The sequence below is a fragment of the Sciurus vulgaris genome, assembly GCF_902686455.1.
Source record: "Sciurus vulgaris genome assembly, chromosome: 17".
Taxonomy (NCBI): Eukaryota; Metazoa; Chordata; class Mammalia; order Rodentia; family Sciuridae; genus Sciurus; species Sciurus vulgaris.
In genome coordinates, this window is record NC_136478.1 from 30,865,108 (window position 1) to 30,888,691 (window position 23,584).

Here is a 23,584-nt window from a genome sequence, read left to right on the forward strand (position 1 = left end):
ATTGAACCTAGGGGTGCTTAACCACTGAGGCACATCCCCAACCCTTTTTGTCCTTATTTAGAAACAGGGTCTCACTGAGTTGCTTAGTGTCTTGCTAAGTTGCTGAGGCTGGCTTTGAATTCTCAATCCTCCTGCCTCAGACTTCTGGGCCACTGGAATTATAGGAGTGCGCCACTGCCACCCGGCAACATTTTTGTTTTAAAAGTACATCTGATATTAGTATAGCTACTCCAAACTCCAGTATTTATTTATTTATTTATTTGGTACTGGGGATTGAACCCAGGGTACTCAATTACTGAGCCACATCCCCAGCTCTTTCTTTAGATTATGATAAATGGCAGCATGTAAATCAGTGGAGATACTATATACTAAATTATGCTAGGCACTATTTGAAAAAATTTCAATTACAATTCATATTTTATACTAGATGTTACCAAAATAAATTCCAATCAACAAAGACATTAAATATTTTTAAAGAACAAAATATGTATATAATTTGAGGGTGAAGACTTTCCAGTGGACAAAATATAAAACATACAAACTAGAGCTGGGCACTGAGGCACATGCCTCTAATCCCTGCAACTCAGGAGACTGAGGCAGAAGGACTGCAAATTTGAGGTCAGCCTCAGCAACTGTGTGTGATCCTGTCTCAAAATAAAAAATAAAAAGGGCTGGGGATATAGCCCAGTGGTAAGGTGCCCCTGGGTTCAATCCTCAGTACCAGTACCAAAAAACAATAAAACAAACCAGAAAAGTTGGCAGATTGAGAGACCCATGTAAAATTGAAAGCTAGCACACAAAAGCACCTATTGTTCCAGTACTTGGGAGACAGGAAAACCACTTGAGTCTAGAAGATCCAGCAGGGACAACACAGGGAGAAGCTCCCTCCCTGCATCCCTGACAAAAGAAACCAAAGCAAACCAAACAACCTTGCACATTAAAATACAGAGGGCAGGGGGCGGGGTGGAGCAGAGGGGGACCGGGTTGTGGCTCAGTGGTGAAGAGCTTGCCTAGCACAAGCAGGGCCCTGGGTTTGATCCTCAGCACCACATAAAAATAAAATAAAGGTATTGTGTCCACCTACAACTAAAACATATATTAAAAAAAATAAATAAATAAAAATAAAAAACAGAGGTGGAGCGTGTCTGTAGCTCAGTGGTACAGTGCATGCTTAGTATGTGCAAGGCTCTGGGTTCAATCCCTAGCACCAAAATAACAACAAAAGTAGGCAAACTGGGAAAAATATTTACCACACATAATGCATGGCAGAAGAAATCCAGAAGAGAAGAAATACAACTGGCCTACAGGAAGATATGAAAAGACTTTAAGTTACTAAGAATTAAAGAAACATAAACTAAAACAAGAATCTCTTTTCTTTGTACCTACTGATGAAGACTTTTGAAAAATTATAATGCCCTGTGTTGGCAAGAAGACAGAGAAGTCGTTTCATGCTTTGCTGATGGGGTATAAAATGGTAAAATCTTAGTCTTAACTCTCAATCTTAGTCATACAGTCTTGAAATATGAGCTTATTTCATGCCTACGTATTATTCTAATGAAATAATCAGAAATGTATACAAAGAACTAACTACAAACAAAACTGGAAAAAAATCTAAATGATAACTGGACATTATATAAGGTCACCGCCCCCCTTAGGTGTCAACATGGCGCTGGCCGAGCTTCCAGATTTTACTCCTCATAACTTCTTCCTGCAGGCATGAACTCGCACCCAATTGGTGCTTGACACCCCACCCCCCAGCAACAGGGCTCACCCAATCAACCATTGCCCCGGCCCCCAGCAACAAGGCTCTCCCAATCAACTCTCATCCCGTTGCATGCCCCAACCAATCAGCCTCTTCCTGGCCCTATATAAGTGTGTGCATTTTTAAAATAAAACGGGACTTCTCCAGTGATTAGCTTTGGACTGTGGCTCCGTGTGCTTCTTTCACATTAAATAAGTTATATCTAAATAAAAATGTAAGATTCCTTACTTACACAGTAAGATGATATAGTAAATGAAGAAGGAAGGTTACAAAAATGGTATGCATACAGTTTAACTTCATTCTTATTAAAATAATAGGTAATATGTAAATACAAAGATAAATTATCCATTTATCTTATTTTTAACAAAGAAAAAATGTTAATAAAAATTGATTATTTTTGTCTTGTTTGGCAAAGATTATTAAAAAGCAATTCACACTATTAGTAAGAAGTTAGAGTAAATAAGCAAGCACAAAATATATGCTACCAATTACAGTAAAAATTACTATTAACACCTTCATCATAAACTTGGCAACATAAAGCAAAATCCTTAAAAATAGAGGAAGTAATGGTGCACACTTGTAATCCCAGTGGCTGAGGAGACTGAGACAGGAAGATTGCAAGTTCAAAACCAGCCTTAACAACTTAGTGAGACCCTGTTTCAAAAAAATAAAAAGGGCTGGGGACGTGACTCAGTGGTTAAGCAGACCTGGGTTCAATTCCTGGTACCAAAAAAAAAAAAAAAGAGGAAGTATTTTCAGTTCAAGGAATTAATCTAATAACTAGGGAGGGATGAATACAAAAATGCATATTTAAATCCAATGTTCATTTTTGAGTACATGAATAAATTCCATCTGTTAAGAGTCAACAGCATGTATTAAAATTCACATTTCAATTGGGTGAGGTGGTGCCCACTGGTAATCCCAGTTACTTGAGATTTTTGTGCTTTTCTGAATTTTTGTGCTTTTTCTGAGGCAGGGGGATCACAAGTTCAAGGCTGGCCTCAGCAACTTAGTAAGATCCTGTCTCAAAATAAAAAATAAGAAATAATGATACTAGTAAAAAAAAAAAAAAAGTTTATTTTGGAGTCTTCCTGGAATTTCTAAAGGTCCAAGGAAAGAAAACTTAAGTTCTAAAAAAGAAGCTTTCTCTTTTTCTTGCAAATATCAGTATCAGTATCAACAATTAAATCAAAATGAAAAACTGGCGACAAATAAGATGCTGTTGTAGATATAGTTACAGCAAATTTCTGTTCCTTAAAAATTCTTCTAAAGTATACCTTCCTTTTAAAGATTTATAACATGGCTTCTTTCATAACTGGAATAAGATAAATCATAAAATTCAGTTTAAGAAGTAATGTCATGGGGTGGGAGAGGATGGGAGAAGGAAAGATAATGGACTGAGACAGATATCATACCCTATGTACATGTATGATTACAGGAATGGTGTGAATTTACATTGTGTACAACCATACAAAAGTTGTACCTCATTTGTGTACAATGAATCAAAATGCAGTCTGTAAAATTTAAAAAAAAACCTACTTAGTCCATAAAAAAAAGAATCTATATTTACATCTTTCACATCTCATTAATGTATTTTTAGATCAAATTAATAGTTAATTAAATAAGCTTAAATTAAAAAGAAAGTACTGTCATGTAGAGAGACTGACATCATGGGTAGTCAAAGAATATGTTTAATAAAAAATAATTAAACTTCCATTTGCTCTATAGAACATCATAGAAAGTAATTTAATAAATTACAAATGACTTTTTAAGACGTTTGCTCAACTACAGAAAGCAAATTCAGACTACACAAAACACAACTGGTAAATATTGCAAATGTCCAAAAGAAAACTTGGACTAAGACTTGAATCATGAAACCTGAAACAAGGGCTATAAATACAAGGCAATATCAGCTATAATTCTTTAGTAACTACCAACACATACTTGGATATCCTTTCAACTGCAACTTTAGTATTATGTAATTCTACTGATTTTTTCCTTATAACCCTTAACTTAACACAATCATATTTGCATGTGTTTTTTTTTTTTTTTTCCCTTAGCTGATAGCTGGACAACTTTTTTCCCCCCAATCAATATTACATAGAAATGTCTTGAAACCCAAGAGAATGTTAAAGTTAACATTAGCTTTAATGTTGTGAAAACTGTAATTGCCTTATTACATACAAAGAGAATCACTAGGATGTTAACCAAATTCATTTGACCATAATTAGGAAAATACTTTCTCTCATAGATTTGATATAAATTAGGTTTTAGTTGACAAGATCTAGGGATTTGTTCCTTTGTTTTTAATCTGGGGAAAGAAAGGAATAAAGATCATGTGGGTAGAACTAGAGGAGGGAAGGGAAATATGGTGTCGAAATACTCCACTGGCAAACTAAGTTTATTGTGTTTGAAAAACTTTGGCTATCTCAAAGGTGTATTCTAGTTAAACAAAAGTGCAATACTGCAAAGGGAAGATACTAAATATGTAATATAGCATTTTCATGATGAAGAATTACTACCCACTTCTCCTGGATGGGCATAAGAGTGACTATTGCTAAGACATTGCATAAAGGACTATCAATTCAAAGAACTATTTTGGGAAAATACAAAAATCAATACAATCCCAATGGAACTTATATAATTTTGTAAATACATATAACACTGTCTCTCTAATAAGGGGTTAGTTACTTTACATACAGAAACATAATTTACTGGTAAAGGTCTTGGAAAACCTAATACAATTGCTTAATTCATGACAAAACAGTTCTATCAAAATAGTAAAAGTTATTTTTTCTGTAGGAGAGAACTGAGGTACTTTCCCCCCCTTTATTTATACCCTTGCAAACTTTATCACTGACTTATTTGGGTACCAGAAAAATGCAAATGTTTCTCTTTCCTCAGGATGTAAATATTTTTACGTTCAATTCAGTTCTAATTGTTTACAATATGTATGGAAGGTGAACCTGGACCTCTACCTTGTCAGAATAATAGCAGCTTTAGCAGGAGAAATTGAATCACAAATCAAATATTGGACAGATTTTACATGGTAAAGGATTCTAAGAAATTGAACAGAAGCCTTGGGCTTCATTTTTGTGGTTTATAGGTATAACTTGTACATCTTTTTGAGATTCTTCAAAGTGCGTTTTCAAAATGGGCAGCTCAGTATATTTAATATAAACTGATAACCCAACACTGATTCTGGGCAATATTTAGTCTGCTTACACCTAGAAACTCAAAATGAATTTAGGCTATCTGCATTATTACTTTACCACTATTATCTGCTATTTTGGAATATTTCCATGACATAAAACACAAAATCTACACAAATAAAGCAAACAAACAATTTCTTTTACATGAAGTATGCTGTGTTGAAAGTTCTTTTCAGTGGCATTTCATGAGTCTGCCTTTTCTGAACCCTGGAAACAGACATTACTCATCTGAGACATAATTATTTCTAATAGGAGGCCAAACTTTGAAAAGTTAAATCTATGTCTATAGGGTGCCAAAATCACATGACACAGGATTATTTTATGACTTATTTTACTGATTTCCAAGTTAAGCTCAGCAAAAAGCAAGTCATATTCCTTGTCAGATTAACATGATATATAGGATGTGTTTAAAAAACCCCTGAAAACAAGTACAGAATTAGAAACGAATGTAAACTTCCTAAACTAACTCAGCTGAGGTAACAGGTAGCCAGTTAAATTGGCTGATTGGGAAACTTATTTCTTCTTTAAAACATACTTGTACCTGAATTGGAAACATCAGCAGTGCATCACAACACTAGAGCATTTTCATGTAATTAAAGCAATGGATGGTGATGTAGATTCTACAGCTTTCATGACATTCATTAGCTGCCCAAATTATTGCTGAGTTTTGATCTGTAAATTATAGGTGTCAAGGAGGCTGTAAAACTATATTCAAATTAAATCAGTAATATGCATAAAGTATTCTGTGTTCACTGCAAATATATTAAATATACAACTCTTATTGAGCATAATTTTCATAAAATTAACCCCCAACAAAATTATAATGCCTTTTGTTGTAATTTTATACGTTTATGTATTTGATAGTACATACGAGTTCAGAAACTTATGAATCTTAAGAAATTTTACATGCAAAACGTCTCTGAAAGCAGTTTGCACTTCTAAACAAATAACTGAAATGTTCGGTCAGTAAGTTATTGATGCACTCAACACTGGGATATTTACAATTAAAATTAAAGAAAAACCTCAAAATCAGTTCATAATTTAAGTGCAGAGTCTGGGAATCAGTCTTCATTACTAGAATCTGAATCCTCGGATGACGATGATGTACTATCAGATCCAGATGAAGCATCAGCTTTCTCTGAACCATCATCTGTGCTGTTTTCATTGAGAGGACTAGGTTCAGTTCCCCCTTTGTCTTCCTGATCTTTAACTCTGGAATCTTCTTCCTTTACTTCTACAGTCTTAGATGAGCCTAAGTCACTGTTTTTGCTTTTCTGTACATCAAAAGTATTGGACTGGGACAAAGTTGGAATATGAAGATTAAGGCCTGGAGTGAGAAGCATCCCTGGATAAAGTATATTAGATAGTAATAGTGGGTTAAGAGCTAACGGGTTGGCAGCTGCAGCTGTATTTAATGCAGCAGTAGAGGAAGTTGAAGGAGAACTTGACACAGAGTTTTCTCCACCATTCTCTGAACTTTGGCTCTCTGTCCTTTCTTTTTTTCCTTCGTGCTCCTTAGAGTCATTTCCCTTTTTCTCTTCTGCCCCAGAATCTGCAGGCTTTGTTAGGAGTCCTCCCATGCCCAACAGATTTGGTAATCCTGCCATTCCTGACAGCAGCATGGGGAACATAGCAGCCATGTTTTTAGCTTCTCCTCCAGAAGAAAGGCCAGCAGGCATTCCCATTAGCCCTGCAGTTACTTGCAGTGACTGCAAATTCTGTAGATTTTGTTGTAAGGCCTGAAGAGTTGTGAGATCCACACCTGGGAGTAATCCATTGGCTAACAAAGGATTGCCTGAAACACTGGTGGCAGTTGCAGCAGCAGCAGCTGCTGCTGTGGCCTTCACAATTCCACTTTTAGGGCGTCTCCCTCGCCTGCTTACTTCCTCTCTCACGACAGGACCCGTGAGAATACGTTCATACATACTTTCTGGAAGAAACCCCTGGAGGAAATATGTATTCATTAATGATTCATTGACAATTTGTTAATAATAGTTATATGAAAATAAAATGAATAGCAATTAGCTTCTATAAGTAGCTATTAAAATAATCATTTGTAAACTTATTTTGTATTGATATGAAAGAATCAATCATAGAAGAGATAACCTAATTTTATTCTATTATAAATTGTGGATTGAAATAAGTCTTAACTACTTCTGAGTTTATGATAGCAATAGAGAGTAGACAGATGCCTTTAGCTTCTTCCCTACTAGAAGGTATGAAGTTTGTAGACTAGAAAGCATAAGGTCCAAAGAAATTTTTCACAGATACTTTCATAACCCTTACATGTTTCCCATTACCACTTGTTTTAGAAGACCAAAGAAGTGACACCCTTGTAATCTAGAAGAACAATAAGGAAAGGATAAGGGAAGTGAGTAAAAGGTCAAGGTTAAAGTGAGATGCATCATATGAATTTCATCGACAGTTACTTTGGAATAAAGGAGATAAGAATGAAGTTGAAAAAGATAGTCAAAGGAAGAAAGATCACTTGGGCCAGGACAGTAGTAGCACCTGTACTTTGGGAATCATCAAGTTTAGAACAATGGAGACTCTATGTTGCTTTCATGTAAATTCTTCCATGATTTTCTGGGACACACATGTCTTGGAAGTTTTAGTTTAGTACCAGCACTGTCTAATAGAAATATAATGCAAGCCACATATGTAATTTAAAATTTCTTTGTTGACACACTACTAATGGCATAGCTGACATTTGTGATATTAACTTTAGTAAGATAGTCTATACATAATCACAATATTATCACTTCCGTATGTAATCTGTAAAACTCATTAAGATATTTTACATTCTTTATTCTGTCTTCAAAACCAAAACCAGCAGGGCAGGGTAACACCCACCTGTAATCCCAGCAACTTGAAGCTGAGGCATGAGGACAGAAAGTTCAAAGCCAGTCCCAGCAACTTAAAGAGGCCCTAAGCTATTTAGCGAGACCCTGTCTCAAAAAATAAAAAGGGCTGGGAGTAGCTCAGGGGTTAGGCGCCTTTGGATTCAATCCCTGGTACCACACCAAACCAAACACCAACCAAATTTCAAGTGCTCAACAGCCAGATAAGCATAGTGGATATCATCTGTAAAAGCATAGCTGCTGTAGATAGTACAGTTTAAGGAAAGACTTTTGGGACCACTTTGTTTTCTTTTGTGATACTGGGATTGAACCTATGGGTGGTTTATCACTGAGCAATACCCCAGTCTTTTTTATTTTTATATGAGACAGGGTCTCACTTAGATTTCGAGGCTGGCCTTGAACTTGCCATCCTCCAGTCTTACCCCTAGTAGCTGGAATTACAGGTATACACCACTGTGTCAGGTAGGAGTACTTATTAATTTTGTTTTGAATTGATTAACTCATTCATTCATTCATTCATTCAGTACTGGGAATTGAACACAGAGCCTTACACATACTAGGCAAACATTCTACCTTTGAGCTATATCTGTAATTAGATCAATTCATTGTTTTCTCTTTATATCAGGGTTCATTACAGAAATCAGGGTAATACAAAGAAGAAATATCATCCATAACCTCACCATTCAGAGATAACTACTGCTAACATTTCAGGATGCATTTCTCATTTATGTCTTTTGCATTTATGACACATTCTTTAATTCTCCCCACCTTCCTAACATAAAAAATAGACTCATGCTGAACTTAGTTTTATATGAACACTTTTTATATGAACACTTACAGACCTGTAGAAATAATAAGTATTATTTCATTGCCATTTACCATATAGTTAGGCTTTACTACTCCAAGATGTTAACTATTACCACATTTAATATACTGTGAATGTTTTCTCTCGTGTCATTAGATGTTCCTCTAAGGTACAATTTTTAAAATAGTTGCATAGTTCTACAATATTTGGATGGACCACAAGATCATTCCCAATTTCTTTTAAACTATTGCACCATGATGAACATTCTATTTGTGTATTTGTGTGTGTGTTTCTGTGCAGTAATGTGGACTGAATCCGAGAGTGCTCTACCAATGAACTACGTACTCATCCCTTTTCTTTTTTTATTTTGAGACAGGCTCTCAATAAGTTGCTGAGGTTGGCCTCAAACTTGCAATACTCCTGTCTCAGACTCCTGAGTCCCTGGGATTACAGGTGTGTATCACCCTACTTGGCAAGAATTGTTATTATATTTCTTTGCCCACATATTTGACTTTGCTTTATGAAATTGTTCAGACAGTGCTTAAAATAAAAAGAAACCATCATATATTGGTTCTGCACTTTTTTTTTTTTTTTAAATTTTATAGTACTGTGGACTGAACCCAGGACTTCATGTCTGCTAGGTAAGCACTCTATACCACTGAACTATATTCCAAGTCTTTTTACATTTTTTTAATTTTGAGGGAGGGTCTTGTTAAGCTCTTTAGGCTGGCTGCATACTTGTGATCCTTCTGCCTCTACTTCCCCATTAGTTGGAATTAAAGACATGCACCATTGTGGTCAGCTTGGTTCTGCATTCTAAATCAGTAACTATATGGAACATTTGCAACGTGTGAAAAATAACAATTGTGAACTAATACTAGGAGGCTGAGGCAGAAGACCACAACTTGGAGGCCAGGCTGGGCAACTTGGCAAGACTGGCTCAAAATAAAAAATAAAAAGGACTGAAGGGCTGGGGTTGTAGCTCAGTGGTAGAGCACTTGCCTAATGTGTGAGGTACTGGGTTCAGTCCTTAGAATCACATAAAAATAAATAAAAATAAAGGTATTGAGTCCATCTACAACTAACAAAAATAAGAAAAACAAAAATCACACAAACAAACAAACAAAAACAGGCTGGGGATGTAGCAGCTCAGTGGTAGAGCACCCCTGGATTCAATCCCTAGTACTCCAAGGGGGAAAAAAAAAAAAAAAAGAAAGACAGACACTAAAAAATGATCACATGTTTATGGAATATTTTATTAATTCCTTTTTTTTGTTTTTGCAGTGCTGAAGATTGAACCCAGGGTCTTATGCTTGTGAGGCAAGCACTCTACCAATCGAGTGATATTCCCAGCCCTTTATGAATTCTTAATTGAAACTTTAAGATATCATTAAATAGCTAGGTGCGGTGGTGCATGCCTGTAAATCCAGTGATTCAAAAGGCTGAGTGAGGAGGCTGGCTAGCTTGAGGTCAGCTTCTCAGCAACTTATAGAGACTGGGGATGTGGCTCAGTGGCACAGTGCTCCTGGGTTTAAGCCCCAGTACTTAAATAAACAATGGAATAAATAAATACTGTGTGTATACACTTTTAATTACATAATTAAATATGACTATATAATTAATATAATATTAATAAAATAATATATAATTAAATGGCATCTAACTTTTAAAATGATGAGTTAGTATTTGTGAAATACTCACAGATTGCTTAACAACATCTCCCCATTCAGGAGCTACTCCATATTCTGAATTTTCTTTTAGAAATCTACATAAGTCTTTCAAAGGGGGAGCAAATGCACCTCCAACCTGTAAATGAAAAACAGATTGTTAGATACTTAACACACTATTGAATACAAAACTATTTCTTTTTTATTGTTTTTATTTGGTACTACACAGAGTTTATTTCTTTGAAATACATATTTTTGAGCCATCTTCAACAATCTTTACATTTAAAAGGATTATAATAATCCACATGGACTACTGATACACTATATAAATGTGTGATAATGTAAATTTTAAATGAAGAACTATCATTTACTGTGCAGGTTGGGTAGCACAGCCTGGATGAGAGTACAGCCTTTTAACAGCCATAGGAACTTGAGCAAATCAGTAAATCTCTTTTGAGTCTCAGTTTCCTGTTCTGAAAAATGGGAATAACAATAGCACTTCCCTCATGGCTCCCTTTTGTCCCTACCGTACTGAGGATTTAACCCAGGGGTACTCAACCACTGAGTACTCCTGGGTTACTCAGTGGTACTCATCCCTAGCCCTTTTTATTTTCGATTTTGAGATACAGTCTTGCTAAGTTGCTTAGAGCCTTACTAAGTCTCTGAGGCTAGCTCTGAACTTGTGATCCTCCTACCTCAGCCTCCTGAGCCACTGGGATCATAGGCATGCACCACTAACCTGAACTTCATGGCTTTCTGTGTAGGTAAGATGTGACAATTCAAGTATCTTGGAACACTGTCCAGCATATAATAAAAATTAATGAATTCTGAGATCTCAAACACCTATATTTATTTATGATGTATACTAACATTAAAAGTATGAAATTATACATATCCCTGTGAAAACTCATAAGTAAATTTGAAAAGATAAAAATCAATATATATAATAATTAGCCCAAAATTGAGATAAAGTATTTTGAGATTTAAATTAAGAAGAATATTATATTAGGGCCTCAGGCATACCAGACAAACATTTGTCTGGCACGTGTGAGGTTCTATGTTTGATTCCCAGCATTGCAAAATAAATACATAAAAATTACATTTGGATGATTTGGACTTACCAATTTGATGTCCCTTGGGATTCTAAAGACACTTCTTAATTCCTTTTCCACACCCTTTAAAATTAATACATAATCTATCTCTCTCTTCTTTCCTTTTCTCTGTTTTTGTGGTTCTGGGGATGAAACTCAGGGCCTTGTGCATGTTAGGCAAAAGCTTTTCCACTGAGCAACATCCCTAACACATGGGTACATATTATATTTTGATAGGATATAGACAGAATTTAATGTAGTCAGCTATATTACCTATAATGTGTCCTTGTCTAGTATCCCTTATATTCTTAGTCTGGGCAATTTGTCTTGTATTCTCCTTTTTTTTTTTTTTTTAATTAAGGTTCATTAAGCTTCAATTTAAATTGAACACCCTCTTGGGGATTTAGTAAGTAAATTCTTCTCCTCAGTAATTCAACAAGCTAAGCCTGCACCTCGCAGACTCAAAACAGTAAAGAACTTTACAAATTAAGGAAAATGAGCTGGACCCTCATGAGGCTACAACAATTAAAAATAAAATTTAAAAATGTTTACTATTAAACCTACAAGTGAGATCTAAGATGGTGGACTAGAGGGAGGCTGTATTCCATGTCGCTCAGTAACTCAGGATTCAAGCAGTTTCTTTGCAAGGCAGTTCTTGCTGACCATCCCATTCATTCACCTCAATTGCCCTTGCCCCTGCCACCCCACTGTCTGCCAACTCATCACCTGCCTTTGGAGTGCAGATCATTCATTGACCGCCACCTATCATCCACCATTTGCCTGTTTGCTCACCTCTTGCCTGCCCATCACCCACTACCCAATGTCTACCCACTGATCATCCACCTTAGCCTGCAGACTGCCCGCAGACTGCCAGCAGACCGCCTGCTGCCTGCCGTTGCCTGGAAGTCCACTGTCACAGTAGCCGCAGGTTTGGTTACACGTGGACACGGCCAGGGTCTGCAGGTTTGCCACAAAGGGTGGGGCCACCATGGTCTGGGGACACAGGCCAGGGCCTGGAGATATATGGGGGTACCTGCAGGTCTGGTTGTACCTGAGGTCTTTCTGCTGGGTGTGGTAGTGGCTGCCATCTAGTGGTCTCTTTGCAGGGTGGCTCCTTTGTGTGAGAGCATCCCTGGTGGTCTCTCTGCAAGTTGAAAGGGCATTGAGATCTTGGGACTGCAGCAAGACAGGGCCTGGGTAAACTGAAGCCCAGGTCCATCAGATTGCAGCTGCGTTTGTGTGGACCAGTCTGGGTTTGGCAAGCCTGTGGAAAGTTGGAGACGAGGGGCAGTTCCCTGGGGGGAGAAAACTGGGCTCTTTCCAGCTCAGTGAGTCCTGAAGTGTGCGGGGATGGAAAGGGGCCAGTTATGATGGGTTGGAAGACTGTACGAGGGTGTGAGGGCATCTTGCTATTGGCTCACCCACTCAATCAGTCCAGCACCCACTGGACTGGAGCTAACATCAAACTTCAGACAACCCCACCTATCAGTGGAGAAGGGAAGCTGAGAAAATTTTTGAAAGCCAAGGGAAGCAATCATTCAATTTTCCATTTAGACTTTCCTTCTTTTTCTCACCTCTACCATCTCTTAATTCAAATATTTTTCATGCATCCATTTATTGAGGAATGGGATATCTAAATAGGGTATTACAGTTTTGTTATGTATTCTTATATTTTTACACCTACCTGTCTCTCTGGATTCTCTTTCTCACTTCTCTCATACTAACAGCCAACATCTATTAATTTCTCCCTCACTCTTACTATAAATTTTTACCTCTATCTTCTCTACCTCTCCCTCATAAACATCAAATCTTACACTACTTCTGTTCCCCCATTGTTCATCATTTTAGCAAACTTACTGTTTATATTGTAGACAATATTTGAACACTTCACTTCTGTTTATTGTGACAAAACTGTAAACACCTTAGTAGGAGCCATTTGGTTTAAGGTGGGATATTGTTTGCATTGGGTGCTGTTAATACTGGTCTCCCCCTTAAAGGTGGGGGTACTGGCCTTCAGGGACACTATAAAACTACAGGGTAGAATCTATACTGCCTCAGTTCCATACTGCTAGATGAGAACACACACAAACAATGTGAAAAAACAAGGGAACAAAGTACCTCAAACAAACCAAGATGTTCCAACACAATCCATAGAAAATACAGTAGAAGAAATGTCAGAAGGAATTTAGAAAATATAGGAAGTGAAAGATCACTTCAATAAAGAGGCAGAGATTATAAAAAGGAATCAAGCAGAAATCCTCAAAATGAAGGAAACAGTAAACCAAATTAAATATTCAACAGAAAGTATCACCAATAGACTAGACCACTTTGAAGACAACCTCAGACAATGAAGACGAAATATATACTTGAAAATAAAGTCAACCACATAGATAAGATGGTAAGAAACCATGAACAGAAGTTCCAAGAAATATGGGATAACATGAAAAGACCAAATTTAAGATTTATTGAAATAGGCATGGAGATACAAACCAAAGGAATGCACAATCTTTTCAATGACATAATATCAGAAAACTTCCCAAATCTAAAGAATGAAATGGAAAATCAACTACAAGAGGCTTATAGGACCCCAAATGTATAAAATTATAGCAGACCCACACCAAGACACATCAGAATGAGAATGACTAACATACAGAATAAAGATAGAATTTTAAAGACTTAGAGAGAAAAAAATCCAATCACATATAGGGGGAAACCAATTCAGTTCTCAGTTGACTTCTCTACTTAAACCCTCAATGCCAGGAGGTCCTGGAATAACATATATCAAGTTCTGAAAGAAAATGGATGCCAAGCGAGAATTTTATATTCAGCAAAATGAAGCTTCAGATTTGAAAATGAAATAAAAACTTTCCATGATAAACTAAATTAAAAGAATTCACAACTAGAAAGTTGGCACTACAGAACATTCTCAGCAAAATTTTCCATGAGGAGGAAATGAAAAGAAAAAAAAAAAAAAAAAAAAGAAAAGAAAACCAGCAAAGGGAGGAACTATGTAAAGAGAGGTCAATCAAAGGAGAAATTAAGTTAAAAACCAAAAATAAATAAAAATGACCAGGAATATAAGTTGTATCTCAATAATACCCCTGAGTGTGTTAGTGGCCTAAACTCATCAATCAGAAGACATAGACTGGCAGATTGGATTTAAAAAAAAAAAAAAGACCCAATGATATGCTGTCTTCAAGAGACTCATTTCATAGAAAAAGACATCCACAGACTGAAGGTGAAAGGTTGGGAAAAAACATATTGCTCACCAAAGACTGAGCTTCCACTCTCATATTAGACAAAGTGGTCTTCAAACCAAGCTTAGTCAGAAGGGATAAAGAAGGACATTTTATACTGCTTAAGGGAATCATACACCAACAAGACAGAACAATTGTGCATATATATGCCCCAAACAATGGAGCATCTATGTACATCAAACAAATTCATCTCAATTTCAAGAATCAATAAACCACAACACAATAATACTGCATGACTTTAACATACTTCTGTCATCACTGGATAGAGCTTCCAAATAAAAACTAAACAAAGAAACTATAGAGTTAAACAATACAATCAATGCCTTAGACTTAACAGACATATATATAGAGTATTTCATCCATCATCGAGTGAATATGCCTTCTTCTCAACAGCACATGGATCATTCTCTAAAAGAGACCATACATTATACCACAAAAGCAAATCTCAGCAAATACAAAAATATAGAAATACTACCCTGCATTTTATTAGATCATAATGGAATGAAACCAGAAATCAATGATAAAATAAAAAATAGAAGCTACTCCAACACCTGCAGACTAAATAGCATGCTATTGAATGATGAATGGATAAAAGAAGAAATCAGGGAGGAAATTAAAAAAAAATACTTAGAGGTAAATGAGAACACGGATACAACATATCAAAATCTCTGGGACACTATTAAGACACTGCTAAGAAGAAAGTTCCTTGTATTGAGCTCATTCATTAAAAGAATGAAAGTCAACAAATAAATGACCTAACATTACAACTCAAAGCCCTAGAAAAAGAAGAACAAATCAACAACAAAAGCAGTATAAGACAGGAAATAATTAAAATCAGAGCTGAAATCAATGAAATGAAAACAAAAGAAACAATTGAAAAAAACTGACAAAACAAAAAGTTCGTTCTTTGAAAAAAAAATTGGTAAACACTTAGCTACATTAACAAAGAGAAATAGAAAACTTAAATTACGAAAATTTGTGAAGAAGAGGGATATATCACAGTAGACACTACTAAAACACAGAAGATAATTAGAAACTATTTTGAAATTTATACTCTAATAAAATAGAAAAACTCGGAGACATCAATGAATTTCTAAAGACATAGTATCTACCCAAACTGAATCAGGAGGACATACACAATTTAAACAGATAAATTTCAAGCAATGAAATAGAAGACGCCATCAAAAGTCTACCAACCAAGAAAAGCCCAGGACCAGACGAATTCTCAGTCAAGTTCTACAAAACCTTCAAAGAATTAGCACCAATACTCCTCAAATTATTTCATGAAATAGAAAAGGAGGGAACCCTTCCAAACTCATTCTATGAGGCTAGTATCATTCTTATACCAAAACCAGACAAAGACACATCAAGGAAAGAAAACTTCAGACCGATATCCATGATGAACATAAGACTCAAAAATTCTCAATAAAATTCTGGCAAATTGCATACAAAAACATATTAAAAAGATAGTGCAACAAGATCAAGTGGAGTTCATTCCTGGAATGCAAGGTTGGTTCAACATATGAAAATCAATAAACATAATACAATAGACTTAAACATAAGAATCATATGATCATCTCAATAGATGCAGAAAAAGCATGTGACTAAATACAGCACCTCTTTATATTCAAAACACTAGAAAAACTAGGGATAGTAGGTACATACATCAACATTATAAATGCTATCTATGCTAAGCCTAAGGTCAACATCATTCTAAATGGAGGAAATTTGAAAGCATTGCCTCTAAAAACTGGAACAAGACAGGGCTGCCCTCTTTCACCACTTCTGTTCAACATCATCCTTGAAACTCTAGCCAGAGCAATCAGACAGATGAAAGAAATTAAAGGGATACAAATAGGAAAAGAAGAACTCAAATTATTACTATTTGTTGACAACATGACTCTATATTTAGAAGATGCAAAAAATTCCACCAGAAAACTTCTAGAACTCAAAAATGAATTCAGCAAAGTAGCAGGATACAAAATCAATGTCCATAAATCAAATGCATTTCTATACATAAGTGATGAATCCATGGCAAGAGAAATTAGGAAAACAACCCCATTCAGAGTAGCCTCAAAAAAAAAAAAAAAAAAAAAAAAAAAAGGGGGAATCAATCTAACAAGAGATGAAAGACCTCTACAAAGAAAACTGTAGAACACTAAAAAAAGAAATTAGAAATTAGAAGATGGAAAGATCTCCCATATTCTTCAATAGGCAGAATTGATACTGTCAAAAGCCATATTACCAAAAGTTTTATACAGATTCAATGCAATTGCTATTAAAATCCCAATGACATTCTTCATAAAAATAGAAAAAGCAACCACAAAATTCATTTGGAAAAATAAGAGACCCAGAACAACCTAGACAATCCTTAGCAAGAAGAGTGAAGCAGGGCGTCACAATACCCGACCTAAACTATACTACAGAGCAATACTAACAAAAACAGCATGGTATTGGCACCAAAACAGACCTGTAGACCAATGGTACAAAATAGAAGACATGGAGACAAACCCACATAAATATGGTTATCTCATACTAGACAAAGGTGCCAAAAATATACATTGGAGAAAAGATAGCCTAATTCAACAAATGGTGCTGGGAAAACTGGAAATCATAGGTAAAAAAATGAAATTAAACCTCTATCTCTCACTCTGTACAAAAACCAACTTAAAGTGGATCAAAGACTTAGGCACTAGAATAGAGACTCTGTGCCTAATAGAAGAAAAAGTAGGCCCAAATCTTCATCATGTTGGCTTAGGACCTGACTTCCTTAACAAGACTCCAAAAGCACAAGAAGTAAAATTAAGAATCAATAAATGGGGGACTGGGGTTTTGGCTCAGTAGTAGAACACTTGCTTAGCATGTGTGAAAAAATGGGTTCGATACTCAGCACCACATATAAATAAATGAATAAAAAATAAAGGTCTATCAACATCTAAAAAAAATGTGTATAAAAAATTTAAAAAAAAAAGAATAAATGGAATGGATTCAAACAAAAAGGCTTCTCAGCAAAGCAAGTAATCAGGTAATGTGAAGACACAGCCTATAGAATGGGAAAAAATCTTTACCACATGCACCTCAGATATAGCACTAAACTCCATGATATATAAAGAACTCAAAAAACCCAACATCAAAAAACAAAAACAAAAACAAAAACAAAACAAAACAAAAAAACAAGTAACCCAATCAATAAATGGGCTAAGGAACTGACAGACACTTCACAGAAGAAAAATAATCGATGGATGAACATATGAAAAAATGTTCAACATCTCTTGCAATTATAGAAATGCAAATCAAAACTATCTTAAGATTTCATCTCACTCCGATTAGAATAGCTATTATCAAGAATACAAGCAATAATAGGTGTTGGTGAAGATGTGGGGGGAAAAAGGTATACTCATACATTGGTGGCTGGACTGCAGATTGGTGCAAACACTATGGAGATTTCTCACAAAACTTGGAATGGAACCACCATTTGACCCAGCCATCCCACTCCTCAGTTTTTACCCAAAGGACTTAAAATCAGCATACTACACTGATGCACTTGCATCAATGTTTATAGCAGCTCAATTCCCGATAGCTAAACTGTGGAACCAACCTAGATACCCTTCAACAGATGAATGGATAAAGAAACTGTGGTACATATACACAATGGAATATTACTCAGCCTTAAAGAAGAATGAACGGATGGCATTTGCAGATAAATGTAGGAACTAGAGAATATCATGCTAAGTGAAATAAGCCAATCCCAAAAAAACCAAAGGTCAAACGTTTTCTCTGATAAGTGGACGCTGATACATAGTGGGGGTGGGTAGGGAAGAAAGAAGGAATTTTGGATTATGCAGAGGAGACTGAGGGGAGGGGTGGAAAGGTGGTGTCAGGAAGGACAATAGAATGAGACAGACATTATTACCCTATATACATGTATGGAAAAAAAAAAACCTACAAAAATCCAAAACTGTTTCATCTCCTTAAAATTGGCTAAGATGAAGGAAAAAAGGTGAAGACAAATTCAATCATAGCAAAGATTTGTCAGAAATATATGCAAGCACACAGTTAAAATGCTACTATAAACATTCACCTTATTCTTTCTCTAATATAATCTATGCTATTACTGTAAAATACTAACAAAAGCTGAATGAACTATTATCTCCCAAAATGGGGAAAAACTGGCATTAATTTTAAAGAGTTGGCGTATAGAATGATAGTAAAACAATTGATATTATTATTCTATTTCCAATATTTCTTATAATAAACTAAAAATTTTATCCTAGGAGTGAGAGTATTTAACAGAGTAAAACAGAATCAGGGAATTAACATGAGCAATGTAAAGTGAGTGTTTGAGCCAAAGAATTCAATGAGAAATTTGGTGTTCTTACCCTCAGACCACGTTTTCTTTCAAATTTTATCATTTATTTATCAGAATAAAAAATAGTATGTCAAAGCTACATTTACAAAAGGGTATCAGAAGTCTTCTATCATTTACTTTATAAGGTAAAGACACATATTACTCATTTAAATATATAACAATTTCAGGAAGCAAATATTGAATCAAATCTGGTTTCAGAATAACCTCAAATCTTAAAAGACAAAACAGGAATAAGCATAGAAGTGCCATTAGTCTACAAGGTACTTTTACTTAAGACAATTCACTTCTATCTACCATAAAATTATACATTATGCTGATTTTGACAGAACAAACATGTTAGGGTTATCTGATGGAAAATAGTGATGAAATATGACAAATTTTATGATGGCTATGATGTCAATGGTGTCTCTTCCTTAGATCACATTTCCTCAACCTTTGCAGTACAGACATTTTGGATTGGTATTGTGGGGTTGTCCTATGTACTGCAGAAAGATTAGCAGTATCTGATCTGAGTAACTGGCTTCTACTCACTAGATGCAAGTAGCGCCCTACTCCTGCTCACCACTTACCCACACTGCTCATTTATGGTTACCAAAAATGTCTCCAGCTGGGTGCAGTGCCACATGCCTGTAATCCCAGTGGCTTGGGAGGCTGAGACCCTAAGCAACTCAGGTATCCCAGCTCTAAGTAAAATATAAAAAAGGGCTAGGGATCAGAGGATATGGCTGAGTGGCTAAGAGCCCTGGGTTCAATCTCTGGTAAAGTCTCCAGGTTCTGCCAAATGTTCCCTTAAAGAGCAAAATTGCCTCCTGAGAAGAACCAATGTTTTAGCTGTAGTGTCCTGTGTAGGGCACAACCATATGAAATGACACTGCTTAGATCCATATATGTTGAGCAGCTTCCTTATTCATTTAATAGCTTAGTAGGTGTTACAGGATTTAGGGTTAGGATATATAAAATTATTATTAACGTCTTCCCCCACAAATCTGCTAAATTCAATCCTTTGTCAGGTCTTGTTAGAAAATAATACATAATGAATTGGTGTTCTAAGAGTTCCTACATATTTAAATTAATGTAAAAGATTAACCACAAATACATAAATACCTTTCTGGCATTTCTTCTGTTAATCAGTTGAACACGTTCTTCTCCAGTAAGAGTATTAACATCAAGCTTATTGGGGTTTCTGCAACGATGTCTTTTTTGTTTGGGTCTTCCCTCATGAAGCTGCACTCTCTAAAACAGACAAAGAAATATTAAAATGCTTGCTTCTGCAAAACTATTCAAAATATTACAACTGAGCTGTTTCAAATTTAATCCTTTTAGTTGCTGGCACTTTAAAAATATTTAAACTTATAAATATTTTAATAAAAAACTTATATAAGTCTTTTCTTCAAATTTACATTTTAGAATTATTCAATGCAATCACAATGATCACTGAGCTACAACCCCAGTCCCTCAGTCCTTTTTATTTTTTATTTTGAGCCAGTCTTGCCAAGTTGCCCAGCCTGAAGTTGTGGTCTTCTGCCTCAGCCTCCTAGTATTAGTTCACAATTGTTATTTTTCACATGTTGCAAATGTTCCATGTAGTTACTGATTTAGAATGCAGAACCAAGCAGGCCACAATGGTGCATGTCTTTAATTCCAGCTAATGGGGAAGCAGAGGCAGAAAGATCACAAGTATGCAGCCAGCCTACACAGCTTAATAAAACACTCCCTCAAAATTAAAAAATGTAAAAAGGCTGGGAATATAGTGCAGTGGTAGTTAATTGTTCTTATGTTTGTACCCATGAATGGAACTTTATACATACCTCTATTGCAATATATTCTATACCATAATTATTTAGTTATAGAGACATTATAATAATGTGTGAGATCTATGAAATCATTAATGTAAAGTATCCTTGGAAAAGCAGCTAAATTAAATTATATTTTCTATTTGTCTTCTTTTTTTTGGTACTGGATATTTAACCCAGGGCAATTTACCACTAAGCTACATCCCCAGTCCTTTTGTTCTTTATTTTTAGACAGGGTCCCAATAATTGCTTAGGACCTTGCTAAATTGCTAAGACTGGCTATGAACTTATGATACTCCTGTCTCAGTCTCTCAAGCCATTAGGATTATAGGTTCATACCACCATGTCCAAAATATCTTCTGTTCTTTAGTGGAATAAATGCTGCCTTTGTGTGTGGAGGGGTGGGTATGGGGAGTGGTAACTGGGAATTGAATCCAGGGACGCTCTATCATGAAGCTATATCCTCAATACTTTTTAATTTTCTTTTGAGACAGAGTCTTGCCAAGGCTGGCCTTGAACTTGCAGTACTACTGCCTCAGTCTCCCAAACAGCTGAGATTATGAGTGTGTACCACCACACCAGGGCATAAATGCTGCCTTTTAAAAACATGCTTTTAAATCCTAAAAATAAAGTTACAAAAAACATTATGGTAAAAGATTTATTGGCAATGAAAATGATGAATGGATAAAAAAAATTGAGAACATTAATAAAAACTCTTGCAGTGATTAAGAGAAAGGTGTGAGAATCCTTCAGAGACTACAGTGTAAGTGCTACAAGAGCAAGAAAAATATCACATTGTTCACTGGTATATTTTCAATCACTAAAATTATAACTGGCACATAGTAGTCACTCAAAAATTTGTTGGCTGAACACATGAATTTCTTTCTCTTCCTCTCACTTCTATGTCCATTTCTCTCTTTTTTTTTCCTCTTCCTTTGTGCTTGCCTGCCTGTATTGGGAATTGAACCATCGAATCCGGGGCATTTTACCACTGACCTACATCCCTAGCCCTTTTTCATTTTGAGGCAGGGTCTTGTCACAGGTGCTTAGGCCTCCAATAAGTTGCTGACCTGACTGTGAACTTGTGATCTTCTTGTTTCAGTCTCTGAACTGCTGGGATTACAGGTGTATGTACCACGTCTGGGAATAACTTTCTAACATATTATGAAATTACAGCATTAAAAGGATGATTCTCATTGTTTTTTTGAATTACAATATTCACTTTGAAATTGCCCATTTTATTTAGGAACAAGTCCTCCCCTTATAATTACAAGGGCATTATTTGGCATCAAAATGAAAAGGAATTAAATAAAAGCTTGAGAATTGTTCCATCTTTGAGTAAACTAGGGCTATGAAGGGCACCCAGAAGAATAAACTAAGGAAGCCCAGCCCAGTGGTGCCTGTAATACCAGTGACTTGGGATGCTGAGGCAGGAGGATCTCAAGTTTGAGACCATCTTAAATTAAGCAACTTAATGAGACCCTGAGGCCCTAAGCAGCTTAGCAAGACACTGTCTCAATATAAAAAGTTAAGCTGGGCATGCCAGTGCACACCTGTAATCCCAGTGGCTTAGGAAGCTGAGGCAGGAGGATGGCTAGTTCAAAGTTAACCTCAGCAAGTTAGTAAGACCCTGTCTCTAAATATAAAATATTTAAAAAGGTCTGGGATGTGGTTCAGTGAGTGATGAAGCACCTCTGAGTTCAATCCCTGGAACAAAAAGAAAATGAAAAAATAAAAATAAAATAAAAAGGGATGGGGGATGTAGGTCGGTGTTTAAGTGCCCTAGGTTTTGTGGGAGGGGGAGAGACTATGGCTCTCTATTTTAGACATCAGGTTAGTTCCTGGTAACAGTAGCAAAATGAAATATTGGATCTAAATACATATCAAGGATACAAAAACCATTCTCCAGATTAGAACTTGCCTGATTTCTTTTCATGGAAAAAAATAACAAGGCGATTTTTTTTCTGTTAATAAAATAATCATTTTACCATTATTACAGAACTTTTTAGTTTTCAAGATTTTTATTTTTTACTATTCCATGTTATAAGTACTCATGTGCTCAGCCCTAGGACACTTAGGTAAATAGGACATGGACCTTAAGAAGCCCATGGGGTGGGGCTAGGGTTGTAGCACAATGGTAGAGTACTTGCCTCACATGTACAATGCCCTGGGTTTGAACCTGGTCAGTGAGAAAAGTGGGGCGGGATGGGGAAGCTCTTGGGGTAGCAGACAGCTTCATTTTGGACAGCTTCATTTTGGTTATCCATTTGATCTTAAGGAGGCAAATAGACTTTTAACCTCCACATACATAAGATAGACCCACATTCTTTTATCTTATAAAGTACATAGAAATGTTAAGGATAATGACACAAAATATGTTAGTGTTTGAAATAATAAAGTTCCAGAATATAAATAATATATATCTGAGTGAGAAAGCCCATAAGATGACAGTATTTCAGAGGTTAGGAAGAATATAAATTAAACGTAAGATTCTCATCTTTGATTAACATAAATTTATGCACCTGCAGAGACACAGAACCCATACTCTTATGGCCTGAAGTACAGCTTAAATGCAGAAGTTCTGGGTTTAGGATGTAGCTCAGTGGTACACCACTTGCCTAGCGTGTGCAATTCTGGACTTATTTGCTGTGTGGCCTTGGACTATTTATTTAAAATCCCAGTGTTTCGATTTCTTAATCTGTAAAATAGTCATAACATAACAATACCATTCTAATACAGTGCATTAAGATAACAGACTTTAGGAATT

General features: G+C 35.9%; 1 protein-coding gene across 8 annotated transcripts in view; it reads right to left on the minus strand.

Annotated features, from left to right (window-relative positions):
* Positions 1–3,435: 3,435 nt before the first annotated feature.
* Positions 3,436–23,584, minus strand: part of CHD9 (chromodomain helicase DNA binding protein 9) — a 195,183-nt gene continuing 175,034 nt past the window's right edge. For all 8 annotated transcript variants that reach the window (XM_079118515.1, XM_079118514.1, XM_079118513.1 and 5 more), the window contains 3 exons: positions 20,129–20,257; positions 10,342–10,446; positions 3,436–6,917 (listed from right to left, as the gene is read on the minus strand). In XM_079118515.1, the coding sequence (XP_078974641.1) occupies positions 6,036–6,917; positions 10,342–10,446; positions 20,129–20,257 (1,116 nt within the window). In that variant the 3' untranslated portion in view covers positions 3,436–6,035. The remainder of the gene's footprint in view (positions 6,918–10,341; positions 10,447–20,128; positions 20,258–23,584) is intronic.